Here is a 24782-nt window from a genome sequence, read left to right on the forward strand (position 1 = left end):
TTATCATTTTTATCCGTAAGTATAAAACATTTACACCCAAAAACACGTAACCTATTATAATCAGGTTCAAGATTATATAAGATCTCAAAAGGGGATATTTTTCCTAATATCCTAGATGGTAAGCGGTTTATTAGATAAACAGAAGCGAGGGCTGCTTCAACCCAAAAGTTCTTAGGAATATTTTGAGAAATAAGTAGGGTCCTAGTGGTCTCAATGATGTGCCTATGTTTTCTTTCGGCCAATCCATTCTGTTGAGGGGTTTTAGGACAAGACCTTTGATGAATAATTCTGTGATCCTCAAGATATGTTTTAAATTGGTTGGAGAGATATTCTCCTCCAGAATCACTTCTAAAAATCTTTATATTACTATTGAATTGATTCTTGATCATTGAGTGAAAGGTTTTAAAACATGTAAAAACTTCATGTTTGTATTTTAGGAAATAGATCCATGAATACCTAGAGAAATCATCCACAAAAATAACATAGTAAGAAAAGCCTCCTTTTGAAACAACAGGTGCGGGTCCCCAAACATCGGAATGAACAATTTCGAAGGTTTTAGATGAGAACATAGTTCTTTGCTTAAACGGTAAACTTTGCATTTTTCCGAGAATACAATCATTACAAGAAAATGAACTTTTACATAGATCCTTTGCAAAATGTAAATAAGATAACTTGGTGACATTAGGATGACCAAGTCTTTTGTGCCATATGTTTATATCTTTGTTCCGGGCAACATTACAAAATGATTTTGGAACTTGGAGAGATTCCATATAGTATAAGTCTCATTTTCTAAAGCCTTCCCCAATCAATTTCCCGGACCGGCGATCCTGTATTAAACATTTGTCACATGAAAATTTAATATCGCATCCATGGTCCGAGAGTTGAGAAACAGATAGAAGGTTTAAGTTAAGTTTAGGTATAAATCTAATTTTTGGAATGGAAAAACCTTGAGTTTCAAAATTACCTATTCCTTTAATTTCAAGGGAGGTTCCATCCGCAGTGGAAACAAAGGATGGAGAAACATTTTTTGAAAAATCGGAAAGTGAAAACATGTTTGGGGACATATGAAAAGATGCACCTGAGTCTAAAAGCCAAGAAACTTTACCTGGAATGGAAGAGGTAGACACGGCGGCACCGGATGTAGCTCCCTTGAGAAGAGGTTGAAGGGCTTCCACTATTTGATTCAACGAGAGTGACCCACTTGATGATGCCTCTTCCTTTTGTGGTACACCGGTGGTGGCCATAGCGAGAAGCCTCTTCCATTTGGGACATACGGGCTTGATATGCCCCGGTTCCTTACAAAAGTGACAAATAGTCTTGCTATAGTCCCTCTTTCCTCTTTGTCCACCATCTCCTCCTTGATTTTGGAATTTGAAATGAGGAGGACGATAGGTCTTTACATTATTTTCGGGTCTTGATACGGCATTGACCTCATTGTTTTCTTCATGATTACAAAGAACCACAAGAACATTTGATCCTTGTTTACATAAACTCATACGAGTTTCCTCACCACTTAATTTGGTGAGAACATCTTCAAGAGATGGAGGAGTAAATGAAGATAGAAGGGATGACCTTATTTGCTCAAATTCTGGTCTTAACCCATTCAAAAAATTGAAGAACCGATCTTCTTCAAGTTGCTTGTGGCGGAGTTCAATTGCCTCTCCACTCCATTTTGGTTCAAGCATGGAAAGCTCATCCCAAATGGAGGAGAGGTCGGCATAATATTCCCTAATGGACATTTCACCTTGAGTAAGGGAGAGGGCCTTCTTTTGAAGGTAATACTTATGGGATAGATCTCTTGATGTATACATTTTCTCGAGATAATGCCAAGCTTCCGATGCTTTCTTGAACTTGATAATGTTGGCATTAATCTTTGTTTCGACGAATGCGAAGAACCAAGAAAGAATCTTGAAGTTCTTCATTTCCCATTCGTCGTGCTTCTTGGAGTATTCTTCAAGAGCTTTGATCCTTTCCTCTCCCTCAAGAACCTTGATTTCATTTCCGTCAATCACGGTTATTTTGGGTTCCGGTTCCGGAATAGTGCCTTGCACATAACCCCATAATCCTTTACCTTTTATGTGAGCCTCCATGTTCCCGGCCCAAATATGATAGTTGGACCCATTCAACTTGAAGCCAAGGGCGAAGTGAGACTCTTTTTCACCCATTAAGGAGTAAAGAAAAAGAGGAGGCGTACCAACACAATGTTTCAACTTCTAGCTTGCACAAGATCCTTCTAAAATATTTGAGAAGCAAGATCCACCACTTCAACTTCTAAGAATCCGAAGGCACGGTTTTCGAGGCACTCGAAAAAGGAAGAATCCCACGATTCTTGATCACCAACCGAGCTCTGATACCATGTGAAATTGTCTACGAAAAGACAATACACATACAAGCATAAATACTTAAAAAAGAAGTGCACGAAGGCACTCTCACAACACTTAACACAATACGCAAAAAGCGTAAAAATAATAAACATGCAATAATGCATGTGTTTCATAAAGAAGGAGGAAATGCTTGAGACTCTCAAGCTTAGGAAATACAAGGGGGGAACACCCCTATTTATACAAATGCAAGGAGGTGCAAAGGGGGGGCTCCCAAAGGAGTCGTTGGGAGCCCCCAACGGTCACATTTGTGACCGTTGGGGGTCCCCAACGACTCTATTGGGGGACCCTCAATGCACATTAAAAATAACAAAAAGAAAAAAGAAAAAAAAAGAATTACAAAAATAAAAAACAAAAAGAAATTTACAGCATATTCTAAAGGGGAATATGCGCAAAACAGGAAATGACAAAAATACCCTTTCGGGTAAAAATATATAAATATATATATTTATATATATAGAGATATATGTACATATAATGTATTATATGTAAATATATCTCTATGTATATAAATATATATATTTATATTTACAATAATGATTTTTAAGAGCTACATTTTAACAGATTGTCACTAACAGAGGTAAATCCCGCAAGGAAAGCTATGATTCAGATAGAGGGACATTCTGAAGAAAAAACCCAAAATAAGGAGGATCATCGAAATTTATGAAGAAAATTCATGTTCACAAGAAGAAATGTTATTTACATTCCCAAAAAGAGAACAAAACCAAAAAGAGGAATTGAAGATTCAGTGGAAGGAAGATAAATCACCAATCCAAGAAGAAAATTGGGTACTATGAAGAGGAAAGATATGCTTTCGAGGAAAAATTTTGCAAGGAGAATGACAACCTGAGAAAGTCTGAAGAAAATGATCATGCGGCTGGAGAAAAATCTCGGTATGATAAAAAATTCAAAGAAATAAAGAAAATGATAGGTGAAATAAGAGTTCAAATCGAAAAGAAAAATTCCCCAAAAGAATATACAGTTGCGGATTTCTTGTTCAAGAAAGAATATATGACTGCAGACTTTTTGTTCAAGCAGGGTAAAAAAACTTCCAAAAATGGGGCCTTGCAGGAAAGAGAATGATCATGAGGAAAAGAAACCTGAAAAAATAATGAAGAAAAGTCATAAAGAAATCACTCATTCTCACAGGAGGAAGAAAGTTTGCCAGGAAGAGAGTGATGATTTTGAGGGAAGATATGTTTCAGGGAAAAAGATGACTTGCAAAAAGAAAATGTGGAGGAAGGCACTAGTAAAATGGAGCTCCTTGAGAGGATTCAATTTCTTGAAGAGTCTTATCAAAATGGAATTAGTCCCCAAGAGGTAGCCTTGTATCCCTCCGATTGGCCCAATGTCAAAGTCATCCCATGCTTAAAGATTTTAGAGATTCCCCCAGAACTCATTTACCATCCAAAATAAATTCGCGTCTATCCCCCTTCAAGATCATAAAGAAACTCTCCCAATATATCCTGAAAATGAGCCTTCATCCTCTAAAGAAGTTACTCAAAGATTTTCAAAAGATCAAATTTCTCCAAAATCACAAGATCCTCCCTCTTTATCTTCTGAAAACGAAGTTCCTACTTTTCCAAAGTCTACCTCTCCAGGAGAAAAAGAGATTTTAAAGTCAACCAAAGAATTTCTCACAATAAAACTCCTTCAAAATCAACTGAAATTTCTAAAGAAAACTCTTCAAATTTGGCGGAAATTCTAGAAAATATCCTTATTCCTTCAGAGGAAACTATTCAAAATCCTCTAAACAAATTCAAATTATTCCTCTCGAAAATGAAGTTCCTGTTTCTGAAAATTTATCAAAAGAAGCCATTTAGATCTCCATTCCCTCAGGCCTATTGGAAGCAATGGACAATCCCACCTATGTGGTTTTTACCTTCTCAGGCCCATTTGAAACAGATGTGATTTCAGAATCTCCTATTAAAATTTCACTTTTCAAAATCAAACTGTTTCTGACAAAAATCCTTCTTATTGTGCTAACAAAGCTTCTACTTAAGAAATTTTCAATTTTTCAGGCCTGTCAGAAACCATCAAAGTTTTTGCATCTCCATCTGAAGCTTCTTATGAAAATTTTGTCTTCTTCACCCAGCTTGAAACCATTATAATGTTTTTTACCTCACCAAAGCCAAAATCGAATTCTGCTTCCTTAAATGTCCTTGCAATTCCCCAAGATTCAGTTGACTAAGAGCAGATTGTCTCAAAGAGGACACAAAACCCTGTAGGGAAAGTAGGTCCCTGTCAACCGAAAGAGATGGAGCCTGAGTCAGATCCAAAATCCCAACCCAATGTTGTCTATTTTAATCTTATTGCTGGAAGGTTCACCAAGAGTTTTCAACCAAATAATTTTCTAAAACCCATCTTGAAAGTGGTCCTCGAAGTATCTCAGTCCAAACCGAATCCCAGGGGAAGGGATGGATGGCAATGTCACCCGGTCAGGACTTCGATCGAAGAGCCTCAACAGAAAGGTTTCTCCACCTCTATTACTTTATCAGAATGACTGCAACCAGCTATTAACATGTCAACAATTTGACAGTAGGGGCAGAAGAAGAAGGAAAAAATTGGTTGGAAAAGAGGAAAACAGAAGGATTTTTCTGGATTCTCAAGGCAATGGAATGTCCCCAAAAGCCCTGAGAATTGGATTTAAGCTTTTTAAGACCAAGGGCTCGCATAACCAACAAGGAAGAGGGACTGGGCTCCTCATTTTTTAGATGCAGGAAGAGAAACATTTTCTTGGTTGTCTTTTCCTTTTGATTCAGGAGGATGTGTGCCTTTTGTGACGGGATCATTATAAATAAATAAAGAAAATATATGCGCAAGTCATAAAAAAAGAGAGAAAAAAGGAAGAAAAATATAAAAAAGGGTAATAAATATAAAAAAATTTGCAGGAAAACCAAGAAACTGTTTGGTTTTTCTGGAAGGTTCCACACGTCTTCTATAATGCTTCCATCATCAACCTCTAGCCTTGCATAGCACATGCTACATATTGGAGTGGATAATAGGAAAATGTCACACTTTACAAACAAGAAAACGTCAAATCCGTCGAACTTGTTGCTCCTACCGGAGCCCAAGCTCAAGTTTGGCACCTGCCCGATGCTGGAAGGTCGGAAGGCTAGCGGGGGTTGGTTTTCGTTATCAAGCTTAGGACGAGGGCCCTGCCCTATCTGGAAGGTTCCGCACCTCTTCCATAATGCTTTTGCCCTAACAAAATCCTCTTCCCTATTTCAAAGGAGATAAATAATTTTTTTCATCCTTTTGGAATCCTGAAAGTGCTTTCTCTTTTATGGAGTTGTCTTCCCGTTATTGATTTGGAACATTGATGTATCAGACCAGATCAGTACAATCATTAGCATATAAAAAAATCATGATGGCATGAATTTAAATTTTACAAGGGCTTAATTCCATACTCTTTGTTTGACTTTTCTTAGAAAAAATTCTTCGAAAAGAGAAATGGTTTTTCTTAAAAGATGTTCACTAGGGACAATTTGTGCAAGTTTCCCTTATAAAGGAAATGATTTGACGAAAGAAAAAGTCAATTTTGTTGCAAATTCAAATGGATGTGGGACTAATGTCAATGGTTAACCTACAGTGAGGCAGAGATTCCTAAAATTTTCTTGAATAATTCTAAGCTAAAGATACAAAACATGGCAAGGTCTCAATTAAAAAAAAAAGATATTTTGGCATAAGACCACTAAGGAACTTTGTAATGGATAATTCTTTATATCAAGAAATGAAAAATGGTTATTCTACTGAGCGATTTCGAAAAAAATTATAAGCCAAAAAAAGTGTAAAAAGAAATCTGAAGAAAAGAAAAAATAAAGCACACAAAAGGCACCAAGCACGGGGAAAGAAAAGCAAAAAGAGGTGCACTTAGGCCAATACTTACCCTGGGCCTATGGCAAGGAGACAAGCTCTCTAGTCATATGGCTGCCTTGTGGGCAAATGTTGAACGTCTTTGTTAATTTTTGTAATCCAATTTTGATGGACTGAATTGAAGGTTGAAAACTCCAGCAATTTATTGTTTCACATTGTTTTCTGTAAGATCTGTCATATGCTTGCTTAATAGTGGTAGATGGTATGAGGTTGATTGAACCCTTTGAAGAGGGAGATTATGTTGGACCGTAACCTGGATCTAGATCCATGTCTAGATCCGTAATAGATGTGGTGGACTCATAATAGGCACATGTTTTAGCTTTTGATGGAAGTAGCATGTGCAGTTTCTTGTTGCAACCAGTCTTTTTTTTTTGAGAGGGAAGATAAAATTCATTAAATTTCCGTAAAGTATTTGATGACTGTTGTACCTGTATCGATAGGCCTGGCCAAGATGCTTTGAAAATAAATTGGAACGCCGGGCAATCCCACATCAGATGGATTGCCGATTCACAGTCCTTTTCGCACATAACACATGTTAGCCAACTGAATGCCAATCTTTTGGAGTCTGTCGAGGGTGTTGATATTGCCAGCCATCAGCGTCCATGCAAAGAGCTTTGCCGGAGGGGAAGGACCAGCGCTCCATAAGGCATCATCCGGCATCCAGGGGCCCCCAGCTTCACATAAGGCCCCATAATACGAGGCAGGTGTAAAGACACCATCTTTTGTTAACGTCCACTTCAGATTAGTTGGTGGGTCTGCTTGAACAACAAACTGCATGAATGAATCAAAGTTACTAACTATACCTTTCCAAATTGGCGAACCATTTGGAATTCCTTTTCTATTGAGAAAGCATCCCTGGGAGATTATGTTTCAGTTTGGGAAAAGATGAAATGGGGCCTTCTTCCGTTGCTATTCTCCATAACCATCGGCCTAGCAGTGACTTTATTGAGCAGAGTTAGCTTTTTGAAATCCAAACCACCACGATCAGTGCTGCAGGTGACACGCTGCCGAGCGACCAAAGCTTTGGAAGGCCCACTGCCTCCCCATAGAAAATTCCTAAGACACCTATCGATTTTAACTTCCACTTAAATCTGAAGACGAAAAAGAGCCATAAAACGAATCAGCAAACTGCAAAGCACATGCCTAATGAGGACGGCTCTTGCAGGCTTTGAAAGGACCACTCTCTTGATGCAACTAGTCAGTTCCTACTTTTTTTCTATGCTTGCATTAAATGTATACACTGGAGATTGTATTTGTGACATCGATGGATCAATTCCACTCCTGAGATGTTCTTGTAGTTCTTTTTTTTTCTTCCTACTGTCTTGGTACCACTTTGAAACATATGCCATAATTGTTGTTACGTCTTGGTCTTCTTTTCAGGAGAGGAATCACACTGACTTCTTGTGTCCAATGAGAAACATTTTGTCATCAAGATCATGTTTTATCAGGAGAACAATCTCTGCTGTTGGAAGCTATTTCCATTTAAAGCCCGTGGAGTTGGAGGATATCACCACAAATTCAAATGTGGAATGGGAATGCTTGACGAAGCTCCTAGCAGTCGATGAATTAAAGCAAGCACTTGTTTCTCAAATTTCCTGATTCTTACTGCATTGAAGGATCAATTTCCAAATTGAGATTTTTTTTCCTGCTGTGTTGCAAAGAGTGGAGAACCACAAGCAACTGTGACTTAATTTTTTTTTAATAGCTAGCTCAACTGTAACTTTTCATATGATTGTTGTGTTATGAAATGTTTGCAACGATTCAGAAATTTCAATTTGCTTATTTCTATATCTTGGGCATGACGTTTTAAGCAGATCTAAAACTGTTACTTTTCTTAGAAAAGCAAGCTGGAAGCCCCAATTATTCTTTTTTCATAGTGAAACAGATGCTACTTAAGCAGCAAGGGCCATTGAGAGTTGTCCCACTGCCTGGTTATATGGATGTTCCACAAATAAGATGAGAAAGGCATATTCTCAAATATTTGGTAGGAGGTGACCCTTCTTTGCCTTCAATTCCCATAATCCGAAAGTGCTTAAAAGCTGACATGCTTAAATTGAAGGAGAATTCCAGGGCGAAGGTTTGGCGGACGAGAAGTTTATTCTTTCACGGCAACTAGGGTTGGCAAATGAGCCAAACAAACCGAACAGAGGGTGGTTCAAGCTTGGCTCGTTTCTTTTGTTGAGCCAAGTGAGCTTGAGCTCATGAAAAGCTTGAGCTAAACAAGCTGAGCAAGCTCATTTACAAAAATATATATTATTTTTAAAGTTAAACAATAAAATTTAGACCGTAAACATACTAACCCAAGCTCAAACTGGCTCATTTACAAAATAAATATTGTTTCAATCTTGTAAGCAATAGGATTTGAACTCTAAACTTATTGACTTCAACCATTTTCATTCTATGATATAAAATATATTATAAACAAGTCTATAAAAGCTAAGCCTTCTATAATATAAAATATATTATAAACGCAATATGAGACATTGGTTGTTCATGTTCAAGCTTTTTGAGCCTATTTCATGAGGTCTTTATGAGCCAACCATAAGACAACCTACGAGTGGGCTCATCATGTTTCCCATCCCTAACAACAACCTTGAAAAAGAAGAATCCAGATAAAGGGGAAATAGATTTCATAAAATGATCGTACTATCAATGAAATTTTGCACAAATACCTACTAATTTGCCAAAATTCTTCGATTCCTGACTTTTCTTGAACCATTTTCTCCTTTGTAGGTGTTTTGCATGAATCCGTGATATTTACACAAGGATGATGCAAATCTCTTACCCAAAGTGGATTCACACTTTTATGAGGAATACCAACGGATGTCCGGAGGTTAGCATATATTTAGTGTGCATCTCTCCTATGAGATTCATAGCTTATTTCAGTACACTTGAGGAGAAATTTGCATCTATTAGTATGGGATGTTGGTATTTAATTAGAGGTTAGCAGAGTCATTTAGTTGTTCTAAATTTGCTCACTCATTTATAGAAGGTTAGCAACTGCTCAATACATATATGCGGAGACATGCATTTATTAGTTTCAGATGTGATGATATTTAATAAAAGGTTAGCAAATTTATTGGATCATTATGAATTCACTCACTCGTTTATAGGAGGTCAACAACTATTAAATGCATACCTGAGGAGATGCATATGTATTAGTCAAAGAGATCAGCATGTATTTGTCTTAGACCTAGTGTTATACATATACTAATCCTTAGATAAAGAAATTCCCCATTCGAACTTTCACAATTGCTTAGGGTTTTGTTATGAGTTAGGATTTTGGTCCCAATCTCTAGTCCGATTACCAAACATTGATTTCCCCAATCTTTATCATTCCACCAACATTACTACAAGGCATTCATCCCTCTTTCAACACATCACCAATGAGTTTTTGATTGGTAAGTACATTATCCACATATTTTTTAATGGAGTTTATTTGAATTGAATGTTAATCATTGTTTCCTGTGTTGCTTCTTCCTTAATGATGCCTTTCGACCCAGTTGCCATAACCTTAGTTGGTTAAAAAATCATGAGAAAATGGCTCAAATATCTGTTAGAAAGAAGAGTTTTCATCAAAAACCTCAGTTGCTCCATATAATGCACATGGAATCCAAGTTATTATTTTGTTGTTTTCACATTTATTGTTCTTTATGAGTGGACATTCAAATAAATGAGCATTGCAAACTCATTTTTCATTTGTACGTTGTGCCTTCTATTATGCTGAAAATCACTAAATTAGTTGATCCATCATATGTTGATATTTGAGTGAAATTGATTGTGTGGTTTGGAAACCGATTATGCCATGTCCACAAGCATAGATGTATGATCTACTTCATAAAAAATATAGCTACTATAAACAAATGCTAAGAGTTTTAAGATCAAGCATAAAGAAATTGACTCCCTTAAAGGAAGGTTCCAAGGAGGGTAGGGATAGTAGCTTAGTTAAAGCTTTCAAGGCGCATTTGAATGTTTAGGCCTCAATAAATGTGAACCTTGAGGCTTGTTTCTAGATGACAACAAGTGGATACATGTCTCGTGCTTCTGAGTTATTAGGGAATATGGCACATCCACATGAGCGGAGGAAAGTAGTCAAACAAGAACAAGTATATGATAGAGTTTCTGATGAAGATATGGTTGGGCTCACTGGAGAAGTCTGTGGTGCTCTTGAGCTTGAGGAAACATTGGATGATACCTTTACTCAAAAAGAGGAAACTTTAATTTACACATGTACATAAGGTTAGAAAAATGAAAAATAATCTATCTAGTTTAAATAAGCATGTTTGTAGAAAGGAACCAAAAGTATTGGTATATTGGTTCTACTAAAAAAATCAGGTTGAGAATAAAAAAATTTGATTGGATGTCATGCACTTTAGATAGTTTTTAAAAGTTAAGCCATAGAGGATCACCCATCCTCTTGTAGATGCTATTACACATATCTAGAATCTAACAACCAACACCTTCCTCGGTTTGAGCTCACCCTGACTGGAGGACATTGCACACATAGCATGATTAACATGTCACAGAATGCCTACCAAAGCATCGTTGTTGAAAATAACCTATGATGCATTGGGGTGATAGGATCAAGCTAAGATGGTAGAGGGAGAGATATGACATTTAAAGAGGTGTGGAAAAGGGTGCAACCACAATTAAGAAACCAACAATTGAAGGTGGTGTAAGCAAAGAAATGGAGTTGAGGGCATTGTTGCTCTTTTTGGGGAAATTGTATGTTCATCGACAACAATGGCAAAATAATTAATGCCTCGCACATCATATTTTTGGTTAATATGAACATGATCAGTGACTATTCTTGGGGGATAGCTGGGCTTGCACACTTGTATGAAAGTCTCTTCCAATTGAAGACTAAAGAAAAAAAATGGCTGGGTTGTTGGTATTGTAGGTATGATAGGTTATGACTGTGTTTTTGTATTGTTTATGTGGTTCTTAAACTTTTAATGATCTTCTATAAATAAGTAGTAACCTAAGTTGGCAACTTATTGAATTAACATGTTTGGATATGGGAGCACCTTCTCATCATGAGACCATGCAAATGTGATGAAATGCATAAGTTTTCACACATGACAATGTGGGTAATGTTAGTTGAAAAGGAGGTGGAGGAGGTTGAGGAGGTGACAAAGGAAGAGGAGGAAAGTACATCCCACCACAGAAGAGTGAGCGACAAGCATTCAATAGACATGACATGACACATGCAAGGAACATAGGACATTATCCTGGTCTCTTACGTGATCTTATCAAGGTTCAGGTGAGTATATATGTAGTGCAAGAAATTAATTATTGTATAGTCCTAAGTGTTGAAAGTGCATTTTATAGGTCATGTGGAGGCTTTATGGAGATAGTTAGGCTTTACAAACATAGTTAGTCTTACAAGAGAGCACACAAAGAACATATAGATGTACAACATGAACGAGGTTGAACAACAAATAGCGAGTCATGTGGACCGATAGTTGGGGAAGGGTCAGCTAGCACCCAAACCCCTTTCTTGTGTGAGCTAGACATATAGCTACAACATAGAAGACCAATTGAAGGTTTTTCCCATTGCTTTTAAGAAGGAACTGTAGAATTATAGTCATAGTGGAGATGAAATCGAATACAACAAATGAATCAAGTTCACATCGGGGCAATTCCTTTTAAAAAAACAAAATAGAGCATTATTTTTAGACTTAGGTGATAATTCACAATGCACTTCATAAGTCCCACCGTGACACACAACATTATGTCATGCACCCTAGTCAGTCATAATTGTCATCTTTGTCTTGTCATTTATTTATCTTGAAGTTTTTTAGCATTATGATTTGATTGTTTCATCAATAATATTCATATTGCAGTCAATCATTCAGGTTTTATTTAACCCACAAAGGTCTACAAGTTGATCCGAGAACAAGATTTTTTTTTGCAATCTTTGATAATTTTAGCCAAATTAGGGTTTTCATAATGCACAAATCATTGTCATAGCTTTTGCAAGAAGTGACATTTTGTGTCAATCTTTTAAAAATATGTATTTGTCTTACTACATTTCATCATGCTTCTTTCACCTTGAGACCAATGGTTGGTCATCGACAAGACCTCACACTTTAAACAACTATTCATTATGCTTGAAAGGCCCTTGTGTGAAATAAAGTTTCTACTTTTTTCTTGAGACTGAGGGGCATATGTAGACATCCCAATTTTGACCAAGTCATTTCACGTCAGAAGTCATATGACAAAATCTAGTGTTTTGTGTTCATTTCAAAGTTATTTTAACCTAAACTTCATTTTTGGCCTCTGAAACGACATCCTCACGAATTTTGCCAAAAATATCACTTAAACTAGAGGATCTTATTTGTCAAGCAAGCCAAAAATTAGGTCAATTTGAACATCAAAATCAAAAGTTATGACAAAAAAGTGATTTGTTTAGTAAAAATTTTGTTTTCAAGTAGGGCCCACTTTCATCACATTTTTAACCACCAAAACAATTGAATTTGGCTTTGCATTTAAAAGATGAATTAAAGTAATTGATGTTGATTTTTCACCGCATCAAAAATTACCTTAAAAAAACATCTAAATAGAAAGTTATGACTAAAAAAGTTTAACTTCTCAGGCATTTTTTAGCCAGTTTTGCTAATGATAATTAGATTGCCATTAGAAAACTGCTAACGACACATGGATTGTCGTTAGTAGTTTTTTTAATGTTCTGTTAGGAGAGTCCAAAAAGATGAATTGTTGTTAGTGAATCTCAATGTGTCATTAGCATTTTAGAATATCGTTAACACTTCTATAGTGCCGTTAGCACCATGTGTCATTAAGAGCATGTGTTGTTAGCAGTTTATTTGGTCAAAAAATGCACATTATTTGGAGATAAACCTCTTGGAGTCCTATCCCTATCTCACAAACTCATGTGATAGGATTCAATGAACCTACCCACATTCCTAAAATTCTAAGATACCCTCTAATCTATGCCTTCTCTCGATCCTAGGCTAGGAAACCCATGGCCAATCAAAAAAAGACCTTTTAGACTACAACTAATAGGACCTTGCCACACCATCCACAGGCACATTTGTATCTTTAGATCTCAAATCCATGAGATTAATATTTAAACCCGCCAAAAAAACTATAAATAAGGGTTCACCCCCCTCCATTTCAACATTAGGAATTCAGGATCTTTGAGTGTGCCCATACTATACTAAAATCCCTACTCATCTAGAGCTCCCAAATCTTAAATCTCACCCACCGCACTGGTCATCCTTGTAGAAAATGGCTACCTAAGCCTGATATGAGATTTGGTTTTCCTTCTATGCTTATTTTATTTATTTTGTTCATTTTATAAATGAAATTTTTTCTAACTTTCGTATAGTGTTTGTGTTTCTTGCCTTTTTCTGATCCTTGGTGATGGCCCACACCATCAAGCTAGCTTTTCATTCTAGGACTCGCGTATGAGGTACGAGCACTACAAGTTGAATCTTGCATTGAAGATTTGAAGTTCTTGGTGCAGATGATCCCTACTCGATGGAGGAGGAAAGACACACAAACCCCATAACTATCACTTGTCTCAAGCTCAAATCCAATTTTTAATCCAAATAAAAAATCTCTTTTGTTTTTTAAAATTTAGGGATCCACAATATTGTGGAAGGTAGTTTGGGAACTGGTCTTCTCAAACCTGTACCGTTTGTTCGGTGATAGGTGGAGCGATGGAAATTTCTCATCTATATCCATATGACTACCTCCCTCCTCCTCCTCCTCCTCCTCATTCATATCCTCCTCCCCACGAGCCCCCGACCAAGCTGGTTGTTGCTTCCCGAATCACAGTTGGGGAGCAAAGGAGACCGGTTTTTGTGGACAGGCCTCCCTAAAACAGATATTGAGTCCCCCTCTTATGCCCACAATGGAGCGTTGGGAAAACTTTGACATATATCCTGCAATTTGCAATAGAGGAAACATAGAAGAGGCTCAAGGTTAAAACATACCCTAGCACCATTCTTTTTGTCAATACAATAATCATCGACAAAGAGATATTTCTCACCAATGACACGTCCAAGTTACTTAAAAATGCCATCTTTCTAAAATTTACTCTTGAGACTAACCTAAACCCACATAGGACGAGAAAGGGCATAGACAAATTTCCCTATTAGGTCCTTGAATAGGAACACAACATCGTTGACCATATATACTAAATCCTTCACTTTCTCCATGTCGTTCATGTACCCAAACACGACATAGATAATGCCGATGCTGAGGTTGTCCTCCTACAAATCAAAGCTCACCAACCTCCATTAGTTGAATCCTTTCTCAATCCTTTAAGGACCTTTTCTAGGAATGTGGTCGATGAGCAGCCAACCCATTGGATTTGGAAATTCCTCTCACACTTGAAACGACACCTAGATGAGATGTTGATCATTGCATAGTTACCTCGAGCTCAAGATAGTCTAGGGTGTCGAATGTTGACATTGAGCTAGAGGGGGTTGGGAAGAAATTCATTGTTGAGGAAACATGAATTGACGAAGGAGAGTCAAGGAGAGCAATGAAGGATGGAGAATCAAGGAGAGCTTGAGTGAATGGAGCACTCCATACCCATTTCTATCTCTTGATAAAGTGTCTCGTCTGAACACGAAGCAACATGTCTTTCACTAAAACACGAAGAGATGTGCATCCCTATCATTGCACCACTTTCTAATATTGCGGAATACTCAAGAAACTTAGATGACAATGAACAATTCACAAAAAATGAATAGAGGGAGGGAGGGGATGATAAGAGAGGGAATAAAATTTTCAGCGGATTTGCATGAAACCCTAGACATTCGCTCAAATATCACATGAATGACAAGCATACTTGAATTAAATAGTGAGATTCACCCAAAAAAGAAAGAGATTCACAATTATTTTGTGTGTACATATTAACATTCACACTAAAACTTTATGAAAAAGAGGTTCACAAGTACTTTAGTACATTATATGTGCAAACATCTAACATCAACCGAAACAAATTGTGAATCTCTTTAGAGAGATGCATACTAAATATACATTGACCGACATACTCAAATTAAAGAATAAGAACCACATAAAAAGAATGAGATTCACAACTATTTTGCGCACATTCATACTAAAACCTTACCAAAAAGAGCCTTACAAGTACTAAAACATTAATTGCACAACATCTAACATCCACTCAAACAAGCTAAGAAAATCACATGGGAGATGGACACTAGCTAAAGATACGTTGAGCTCCAGGCAACTGTTGGTATTCCTCATAAAAGTGTGAATCCACTTTGAGTAGGAGATTCACATCATTCTGGTGAGAATGTCGTGGGTTCATGCAAAACACCTACAAAGGGTAAAGTGGTCCAAAAAAAATCAAGAATTGGCATTTTTGGATAGGCGAAGAATTTTAACCAATTAGTAGGTATTTGCATAAATGCACCAAATTTCATATATATTATGACCATTTCCAATGAATTTCAAAGAATAACTGAATTATTTTATCACAAGATGCTTGAACTCCTTCAGTTTTTTTTTTCTTTTATAATGAGGAACCCTTGCCAAAAACAAGGTCACTTAGGGCACATTTAGAAGCGAGAAAGATGTAGAAAAAGTGATACTAAATGGAAAAACCAAGTTCACATATATAGGATAAAGTTCATATGTACCAAAGATAAAAAGGTCTTTTTAAATCCAGATATTTGTGATTTTAGAAATAGAGAGAATATTGAAAATTGTGATAAAAAGTTCACCTTTGTCGGTTTACCCCATGTTCGACTCCCACCAGGTGTGTGGGTGATTTTCACTAGTGGGCTTCGTAAGGGCTTGGTTGTCAGTGATCCCACCTGGAGATTTTCTGCTTCGCCATCAAGATACACCGGCCTGGGTTACTCAAGTGGTAGCAGGTATTGGAAGAAGGTGCCAGCCTCTTCCTGTTAGGTTCAAGTTCAACCCCCACCAGCTGTTTGGGTTCCTGTCACTAGTGGGTTCCTACCCTTATATAAATTGCTTCAGGGAGGAACTTCATCTTTTAAAAAAATTGCCGGTGCTATTTTCAAGTGATCATTGATAATGGGAAGGACACCTAAAACAAAATATTTATCATTTTTTCTTTGTGCTTCACACCAAAGCCACCTTCTTTAACCAATGGGGGCTCCGCTGGTAGGAGCAGCTAGTGCACGTCACCTTGTATTGGGACGTTGCAGGTTCAAAACCCACTGGTAGAGGTCTGCCTAACCCCAGCTTGCCTTTAAAAAAAGAAAACCGCCTTCTTTGCCATTGCCAATTATTTAGTACATAAAATATTCTTTATTATTATACGGTAAATGATTTCTTGATCAAGTTGCACGTTTTGGAAAAATACATCTTGACAGAGAAAACAAAATGAATATATTAAAATATTAAAACGTAAAAAACTGGCCCAATATTGCGATATATTGAAATAAAAACATATTTTGAGCTTTTCATGATTTTATCAGGGCTTTGTGACGGCATGTGAATCCCTCGGTATCAAACTGCGAGAAATTCAAAGTATCAGCTACATTTGTGATATGGCTTGTAACCAAATGTCCATGACAAAATAGACTCTCGCCGATACTTTTAAACTCAGTGAAATTTTATTAGGAAAGATTGAAACATGACCAAATCTTGATAAACTGAAGACAAATGCAAAACGTAGTTTTGTGTTCTGTATCTCACGATTGTAACGGGAACAACTTTGCCGATATTTTCCCAAATTAAAAATTTTAAATATGATAAATTATGGCGACACTCGAATTTTTTTTACCAATCCGCTGCCGAAAAGTGCAGCCAAAAAAGTAGGCCAGGGCCCAGGAAGGGAGAGAGAGAGAGAGAGAGAGAGAGAGAGAGAGAAAAGAAGAAAAAAAAAAAGAGAAGCAGCAAAAGTTCACGCTAGAAGGAGGGCTTGAACCTCCGACCTTGTGGTTAACAGCCACACGCTCTAACCAACTGAGCTATTCCAGCTTGCATGTTATGACTGTACATAAAAATAAATATATATATAAATAAATAGAGAGTCTATTTTCCCGGCTTCTGAATTTCATTTTTATGAGAGTTTTGGCGGGTAACCAAACAAAAATATTTGGCCATACTTGGTTGGGATTCTCTCCAACCCATGAGTATGTTTCGAAGTCACATTGGATCGATGCCCTGCAAAAGCATGTGAACGTTTCGAGGGCAGTTGAAGGCCCAACTTTCATCCTCTTCGCCCTTCTTTGTAAATTGTAGCAGAGGGTGAGTTGGGGACGACATCCGAGGCACCTCCCCCCAGCTTGCCAGAACCGCCGGAAAGCAGCAACCTCGCGATTGTGTTTCTGAAGGTGGTGATGGCGTCGATTGGGAACATCACGTCGAAGGCTCAGTTCAGCACGGGAAACAACAGCCTTTCCACCCCAAGTTCCTGTAGGTATTCCGGTAAAAATCGTTCTCATATTAATTTCTTGTTTGATCGTGTTCTGATGACAACGATCGAGCTTTGATGGGTTGTTGTAATTGGGATGCTTGATGCAAGGATGGGCAATGTGTGCTTAGGGATTTGTTGGGTTAACAATTGGGTCATAATGTGTGTTTCCTCACCCATCTTTCTCTTTTCCTTTGGGTGTTCTGGTTTTTGCTTAAATGCCCAATTTGTTTCTTGTTTTTTTTTCTGTTTTCTTCTCTAACTTGATATTGTTGGGGTAACAGTATGGCAGTTCTCTTTTGCTCCTTGTGTGGTCATGGAAGCACAAAGACAAGTGCAGAGACAGTGTCACCTTGTTTGTGCTTGATGGTCATTCACCGCCATAGTGCTCTTGAGTGTTGGTGACTGACTTCTACTTGCTCATGTGCTCGTGTTCGTGTACACCTCTTCAAAGACTTCCCTGATACATTGATTTGAGTGGTCGTGAACCTTCTCTCAAAGTGCCAGTGGTGCGGGGTTCATGGTGGTGCTCTCATAGAGATTCTTCTTTATTTTTCTCTTCTATCTATCTCTTTCCCTCTTCTTCTCTTTCTCTATCTCACTCTCTCCGATACTCTTTTTTTTAACTATGGATGACAAGTGTCTAAGTCATGCCCTTAAAGCTTAATGATATTAATTGTGTAATATGGTCTTACATCACATTTGAGGCAAATGAGTGGGGGGTTAGTTGATGGATCCGATCAGGAGCAAAAACTAATACTCGGAATGGAAAAGAAAGTGATTCTCAATGATGGAAAAAAAAACCAAAGCTATATCCTAATATGAGAAAAAGTGAAAGAAATAGTGAATTGATATCAAAAAATATTTTAGTCTTCCTAAATTTGAACATTCTAATGATACTTGAGATTATCTTAAGATGTACTCTCACAAGGACATTACAAATAAGTCCAATATTTAAGACAAATCTTGTACTATGATGCAAGGTGATATGAGTATTAGGGAATACTATAATGTCCTTTTTGAACTTTTGAAAAAAAGTTAACTCTTCTTGAATCAAAGTTACATTGTTTCAAGGATATCAAGTTTTGACAATAAAAATTTGATATAAAACACTTCTACCAATTTGTTAATAGGTTAAGGCTCGCATTTGATACTACCAAATCGATTCTTTTGCAGAAGAAAAGTTTCCTCTAAGGTGGACACTTTAAAAAAGCTAAGAATAGAGGAGAATAGGTTAAAAAAATATTCTTAAAAGAATGATGATGATGTTGTATTTACCGTATATAGGTTGAGAACCTACTTTGTAGGTATAAACCACCTCAGAGAGATATAACAATGAATATGATAAAAGAAAAGTCATTTACCAATTTTGTCATGAGCTGAGACTCATTAAACCATAATGTCACAAATTAAGAAGGGAGGACAAAAGAGTGGCTTCAGTTGGATCGCCTCATAAGATAAGAATGTGAGCAACTTGCAAGATTCATTCATAGGAACTATGTCTTTATTTCAATTGGTAAAAGCACTTCAATCTCTTCTTAGAGAACCATCTCCTTCAATCAAAACCATAATTTCATTTGACTCCACTCTTGATAAAACTCCTTGGCTTCTTGTCTTTGGTGCATCATTTTACATAACTCTCAAAATTGATATATTATCTGAATGCCAAAACAACTCAAGTGTGCCAAATGTCTTTACTGTTGATGGGACATCTTTTGAAAATAAAGGAATAGAGAATTTTGAAAAATCTCTTAAAAACTTTAAAAAAATTGATTTAAAAAAATAGATACATTCCCAAACTCAATCTAAATCGTTTATCAATTTCTTAAAATTTTGACCATGGATGTAATATTTCCTTCTCATCTAGTGGTTGTTGGGTGCAGGGTCGTCAGTCAGGGAAGTTGATTGGAGAAGGCCATAGAGGAGGTATCTATTACATGGATTTTTTGGAGATACCTAAAGATTTTTTTTGTTGTAATATCCAAAATTTGGGCTTAAATTTGTAGCACAAAAGATTAGGAGATCCCAATGTATCTAAAATTTTATATTTTCCAAATTCGAAAAGATTTTGTAATATTGATGAATTTACTTGTAATAACAGTATACCTGATAAAATAAAAAAATTACCTTTTTTGAAGAAATTTTCTCTTCTAGGCCACTTGAGTTGGTTCATTCAAATGTTTGGGGTCTCGCACCAATTTTATGTAAAGGTGGATATGCATATTATGTGATTTTTGTCGATGATTTTTTGAGATATACTTTGATGTACTTTCTTAAAAAATAAATATGAAGTTTTCTTACATTTTCAAGATTTTTATAAGTTAGTCAAAAATAAATTTAATGAAAAAAATTTTGTCATTCGTATTGATTCAGAGAGAGAGTTTTTATCAAAAGAAATCAAATAATATCTTAAGTTACATGGCATTACACAACAAAGATCTTGCCTGCACACACTATAACAAAATGGTCTTGCAAAAAGAATTTGTAGACATATCATAAAAACCTTCATGATTTTATTTATTTCAAGTCATGTTCTTAAAGTTAGTTGGGCTGAAGCTGCATTAACCACTGTGCATCTCATAAATAGAATGTCATCATCATCTTTACAAAACATATCTTCTTTTGAAAAACTTTTGAAACTTGTTCCTGATTATTTTAAGTTACATGTTTTCGGATGAAAATGTTTTGTTTTTACCAACAAAAATGACAAACTCTCACCCTGTGCCATCCCTTGTGCCTTTTTTGGCTATGTTGAAAACAAAAAAGGCTATAAGTGTTTTGACTATAAGAATGAAAAGTTATATGTTTCAAACTCAAGACATGTTTCCTTTTAGAAAAAAAAATTCTTTGATTTTGAAAAACCAGAGGAAGTAATTGAGTATTTTTTAACTTGATTTTACTTTAAAGCATGATGATAATTGTGATTGTGAGATTGATATTAATAATGATGTGATTAGAGAAGAGAAATCCCACAGTGAAGAACAACCTCTTAGTGATAAATCTTGTCTCCATTATTCTGGTTGTAGTGTCTCCAAACCTTTATGTTCACTTGAGAAATATATTGATCAATATGAAGGGCAATTACAAAAATCAACTAGAACTTCCAAGCTACCTAAAAAAATTGTGACCTATAGTTCTTTTTCATCCAAGTACAAGGCTTGTATTGCCTTAATTCACTCTTATGTAAAACATTCTATCTATGCTCAAGCTAAGGGTCATTCTGAATGAGTAGATGTTGTGAAGATAAAACTAGAAGCCTTAGAAAAGGCCAACACTTGGACTCTTCAAGGCATTCCACAAAAAAAAAAACTATAGGTTATAAGTGGGTATAAAAGGTAAAAATTAAGAGTGATGAGACCCTAAAAAGACACAAGGCTAAATTAGTTGCCAAGAGATATTTTCAAGAATATTAAATTGATTATGAGAGAACCTTTGCCCCTAGATCTTAATGGTTGTTGTTTGTATTAAGCATTGACCTATATACCAAATGTATGTCAAAAATGTGTTTCTTAATTGACATTTAGTGGAGAAAGTTTATATGGCAGCATCTATCGGAGTAAACATTCTCAAAGGAAACGCTCTTCATTTGAACAAAGTATTATATGATTTAAAACAAATTCCAAAAGCTTGGTATGATAGGTTTAGTTGGTATCTCTCAATAAACTCATATGCCTTTGTCTCAATTTTATACACCCACATGCAACCAACTATGTTTTTCCTTTTCTGCATTTTGACCAACTCTCATGCTTTCATCCTCTCCAAAGCCTTCAATTCCTCTTTGACCCAACCTCAATATAAGATTTTGGTTTACTATAGGATTGAATCATGGCTAGGAATGCTTGATGAGTTGTAGAGAAGCAATTAGTGGAGAACAAATCTAAAAGGATAAACAAATTGTCCAAACTTCTACAAACTTGAGGAACAAGATGAGATGAAGGCGCTGACTCATGATGATCGATTGGAGGGACATTGGGACTTGACTCAGGCAAGGCTCTTTTTCTAAATCATGTTGATCAAGAAATGACTATACATGACCCTTCAATGGTGTTTTGCTGGACGTGACTCATTCCTTGTCATTGCCTTTGTCTGAAGTCTCTGAAAAAGGTACCAAAAAGGGCAAAGTAGAGTCCATGTTCTTCCTTGGATCATTGACTGTAGAATGACACATGTTCCCAGAACTCCATATGCCTCGATGTCTACACTTTCCTACTCATAGGATCAAAGCATTTATAGTCATTTTGTCCTTCAGGATACCTATAAAACAACACTTTACAGCCTTGGGAGACAATTTATCTTTGAATTGCTAAGAGATTAGAACAAAACACGTACTTTCTAATACCTTCACATGTCATAATTTGGTTCTTTTCCAAATTGTCTCTTATAGGGAGAGACCTTCTCGATCACCTTGTACGACATCTAAATTATGAAAAATTATCATACTATACAACAAATGTGATGCATTTTCTGAAATACCCTACAATCTTTGCTATTCTCCTCATGTCCAAAATCATAAATATTTAGTTTTAAAAAGACCTTTTTACCCTTCACACATGTGATTGCCTAAATAAATGTGAATTTACTCTCAAATATGTGATTGTTTTTTTATAAAATAATCTTTGTTCTCAAATCAGTATCTCCACCTCTATCTAACTTAATGCAATTTTGTAATTTAGAACATTTTTAATTTCAATTTTAAAAATTCTAAATTTTTTAAAAGACTCATTTTTGCTTTTAATAGGATAAACATAAGTAAATTTAGAAAAGTCATTAATAAAGGTTAAGAAATAAAAATCATCCCCCCACAAGTTGAAGTGTTTTTCAAATCACAAACATGAATTTACGAATTTTATTACTTTTTTCACTCCATAAAATGTTTTTTTTTATTTGAATGCACACATCGTAACCATGTTTAAATATAAAAATTAATATTGACTTGATCATTTTCTTAATAAAACCAAAATGCACAAGACCAAGTCTTGCATGCTATAATTCAAGAAAGTCAACCAGGTAAGCATAAGCACAAGCAATTTTATTGATCACATTTAACTTGAATATGCCATTAAGAACAAATTCCTTACCTATAAACATATGGTTCTTCGATAATATTAAATTGCCAAATTCAAACACAAACTTAAAATCATGTGTGGTTAGTAATAAGACTGATACAAGATTCTTTGTCACGGTTGGTACATGATATATAATTGTGAGGGTAAGACATTTATCAAATGGGAATTGGAGTTCCACAATTCCTTTTCCTTCAATTATTGTAAGATGAGTCTCTTATGTTTACTCAATTATTTTCTTTCATGAGATCATATGTGTTAAACATACTTAGTTATTACAAGTGTGAATTATCGAACCCGAATCCATGTACTACACTTTGTCTATTTGAACTATGAAAATCAAACTTACTACAATTACTAGTTTTTCTTTGAAAGCTTCCGTCTTGGTGTCTTGTCACTTGTCATGATTATATACTCTCATATAATGTTATGGTTTGTCATATGCATAGTAGAAAATAATTTTATGTTTGGGTTTCTTGAAATATTTGAATTTTTTGTTTTTAAACTTAAAATTGAGTTTGAACTTTGGCTTACAATTCATCATATTCACCTTGGTGACAACCTCTTTTGATGAGCTTCTTCTTCAATATGAAGTTGCTCAAAAGTGAAGCTTTCATTCACCCTGGATGTACACAATAATGACAGTTTCTTAAAAGTGACAGTTGCCCCACCAGGTGTAAACTCAAGTGTAGAAGAGTTTGATACAACCTTGTTTATATGATATAACTAAACATGCACATTACGTGCAGGACAAGTCACCTTTAACATTGAGAAGGCTAGTTACCATGACACGACTACCCTGTACATGTTTTGAAGAGAAAGGTGAGAGCTGAAATCTCAATGGGTGAGATATGACATAGCTGGGTTTTATATAGACCCTAACATAAATGTGTAGTGTGCACTCATTTAGAGAATGGTCAAAGTCAAGATCGAGACCAAATCTAGCTCGACTGAATCTGAATTGAAATCCAAATCGAAGTTCAAAGTTCAATTGACAAGTCCTCAAACGTCCTTGCCCTCTAAGTCAACTCTATACATTTTAAAGACGACTTTTCTAAAAAATGATCAATCCGAAACTAAAAAGATTTCATAAAGTGAAATTTTCTTCAAAATCCATTTAGGCAAAAAGAGAAAGAGAATTATTGGGCAAAGAAGCATGGTTCAAAAAGCTAAAACTTTTGAGCCAAAACCACAACAATTTTGACTCATCAATAATGAATTTTCTCTCAAGATAAAGAATGACAAGTGAAGGGAGATAGGAGGTGGGTCGAAGGGATGGGATGGAAGGCACAAGGTGCATGTCCCTGGTTTTATAGTTTCCCACGTTCCAATGGAAAATGTAGCCAAAAAATACATGTTAGAGAAAGGTTTGCAGAAGAAGGGTGAAAGGGGAAAAGTTTGCAGAAGAGGGAAAGTGTTTTTTGAGAGGGAGCGGTATGCATGATCACAATTTTTGTTTTTCATATTTACACCAAGAAATCACTCCAAGGATCAGCGACCTAGCCGCGTTGGCTTTGCCTACCATACTTACAGTCACTGTCTTGACAGCTTAATATTCATGGGGCTTACCCTTTGCCCCAAGAAGTAGCTACACTTTGACTTGCACAAGGGTGACGCCCATGAGATTTGAACCTAGATCACATTCTTAGCAACCTAGGTCCCATCCCACTATGCCAAACCTGTTTGGGGCATGCATGGTCACAAGTTAATATATCAACAACTTATTGTCTGGCACTAGGGGTGTCAATGGGCCGAGTTTGACCCAGAAGGGGACCTGTACGAAACTCTATAGGGTCAAAGTCGGGTATGGTTTATGAAATTTCATAAGAAACCTAGGTCCAACCCAAGTTTCAATTAAGATATGCAAATTTTCAATGTAAAAATGATAAAAAATATTATTTTATCGGGTCTGGACCGGGTCAGGTTCATGTAATCTTTATAGGATTTGGGTATGGTTTCTATTATGGTGGTTCCAATGAAACCGGGTCCGAACCCGATACCATCATCTTAAGTCAGGTTTGGGTATGGTTTTATTTGGGTCCAAACCAAACCCGACCAGTTGACACCCCTATT

The 24782-nt window shown here is 36.2% G+C and overlaps 1 protein-coding gene and 1 non-coding gene across 6 annotated transcripts in view; one reads left to right on the forward strand and one right to left on the reverse strand.

Moving 5' to 3' along the window:
* LOC149818830 (Biotin/lipoate A/B protein ligase family) overlaps positions 1–8025 on the forward strand; it is a 43349-nt gene extending 35324 nt beyond the window's left edge. For 2 of the 5 annotated variants that reach the window (XR_016427011.1, XM_089984180.1), the window contains one exon: positions 7638–8025. Coding sequence is in view for 2 of the 5 variants with exons in the window: in XM_089984180.1 (XP_089840306.1) it covers positions 7638–7856 (219 nt within the window). In the remaining 3 variants the exon portion in view is untranslated. The remainder of the gene's footprint in view (positions 1–7637) is intronic. The other 3 variants (XR_016427013.1, XR_016427012.1, XM_089984181.1) reach the window with 3 other exon arrangements.
* A 9111-nt stretch (positions 8026–17136) lies between these two features.
* Positions 17137–17210, reverse strand: TRNAN-GUU (transfer RNA asparagine (anticodon GUU)). Its single transcript has one exon. It is a non-coding gene; the product is annotated as a tRNA-Asn (tRNA).
* Between the last annotated feature and the right edge of the window lie 7572 nt (positions 17211–24782).

The sequence above is a fragment of the Nuphar pumila genome, chromosome 13 (genome assembly GCF_984573655.1).
Source record: "Nuphar pumila chromosome 13, dmNupPumi1.hap1.1, whole genome shotgun sequence".
NCBI classification, from domain to species: domain Eukaryota; kingdom Viridiplantae; phylum Streptophyta; class Magnoliopsida; order Nymphaeales; family Nymphaeaceae; genus Nuphar; species Nuphar pumila.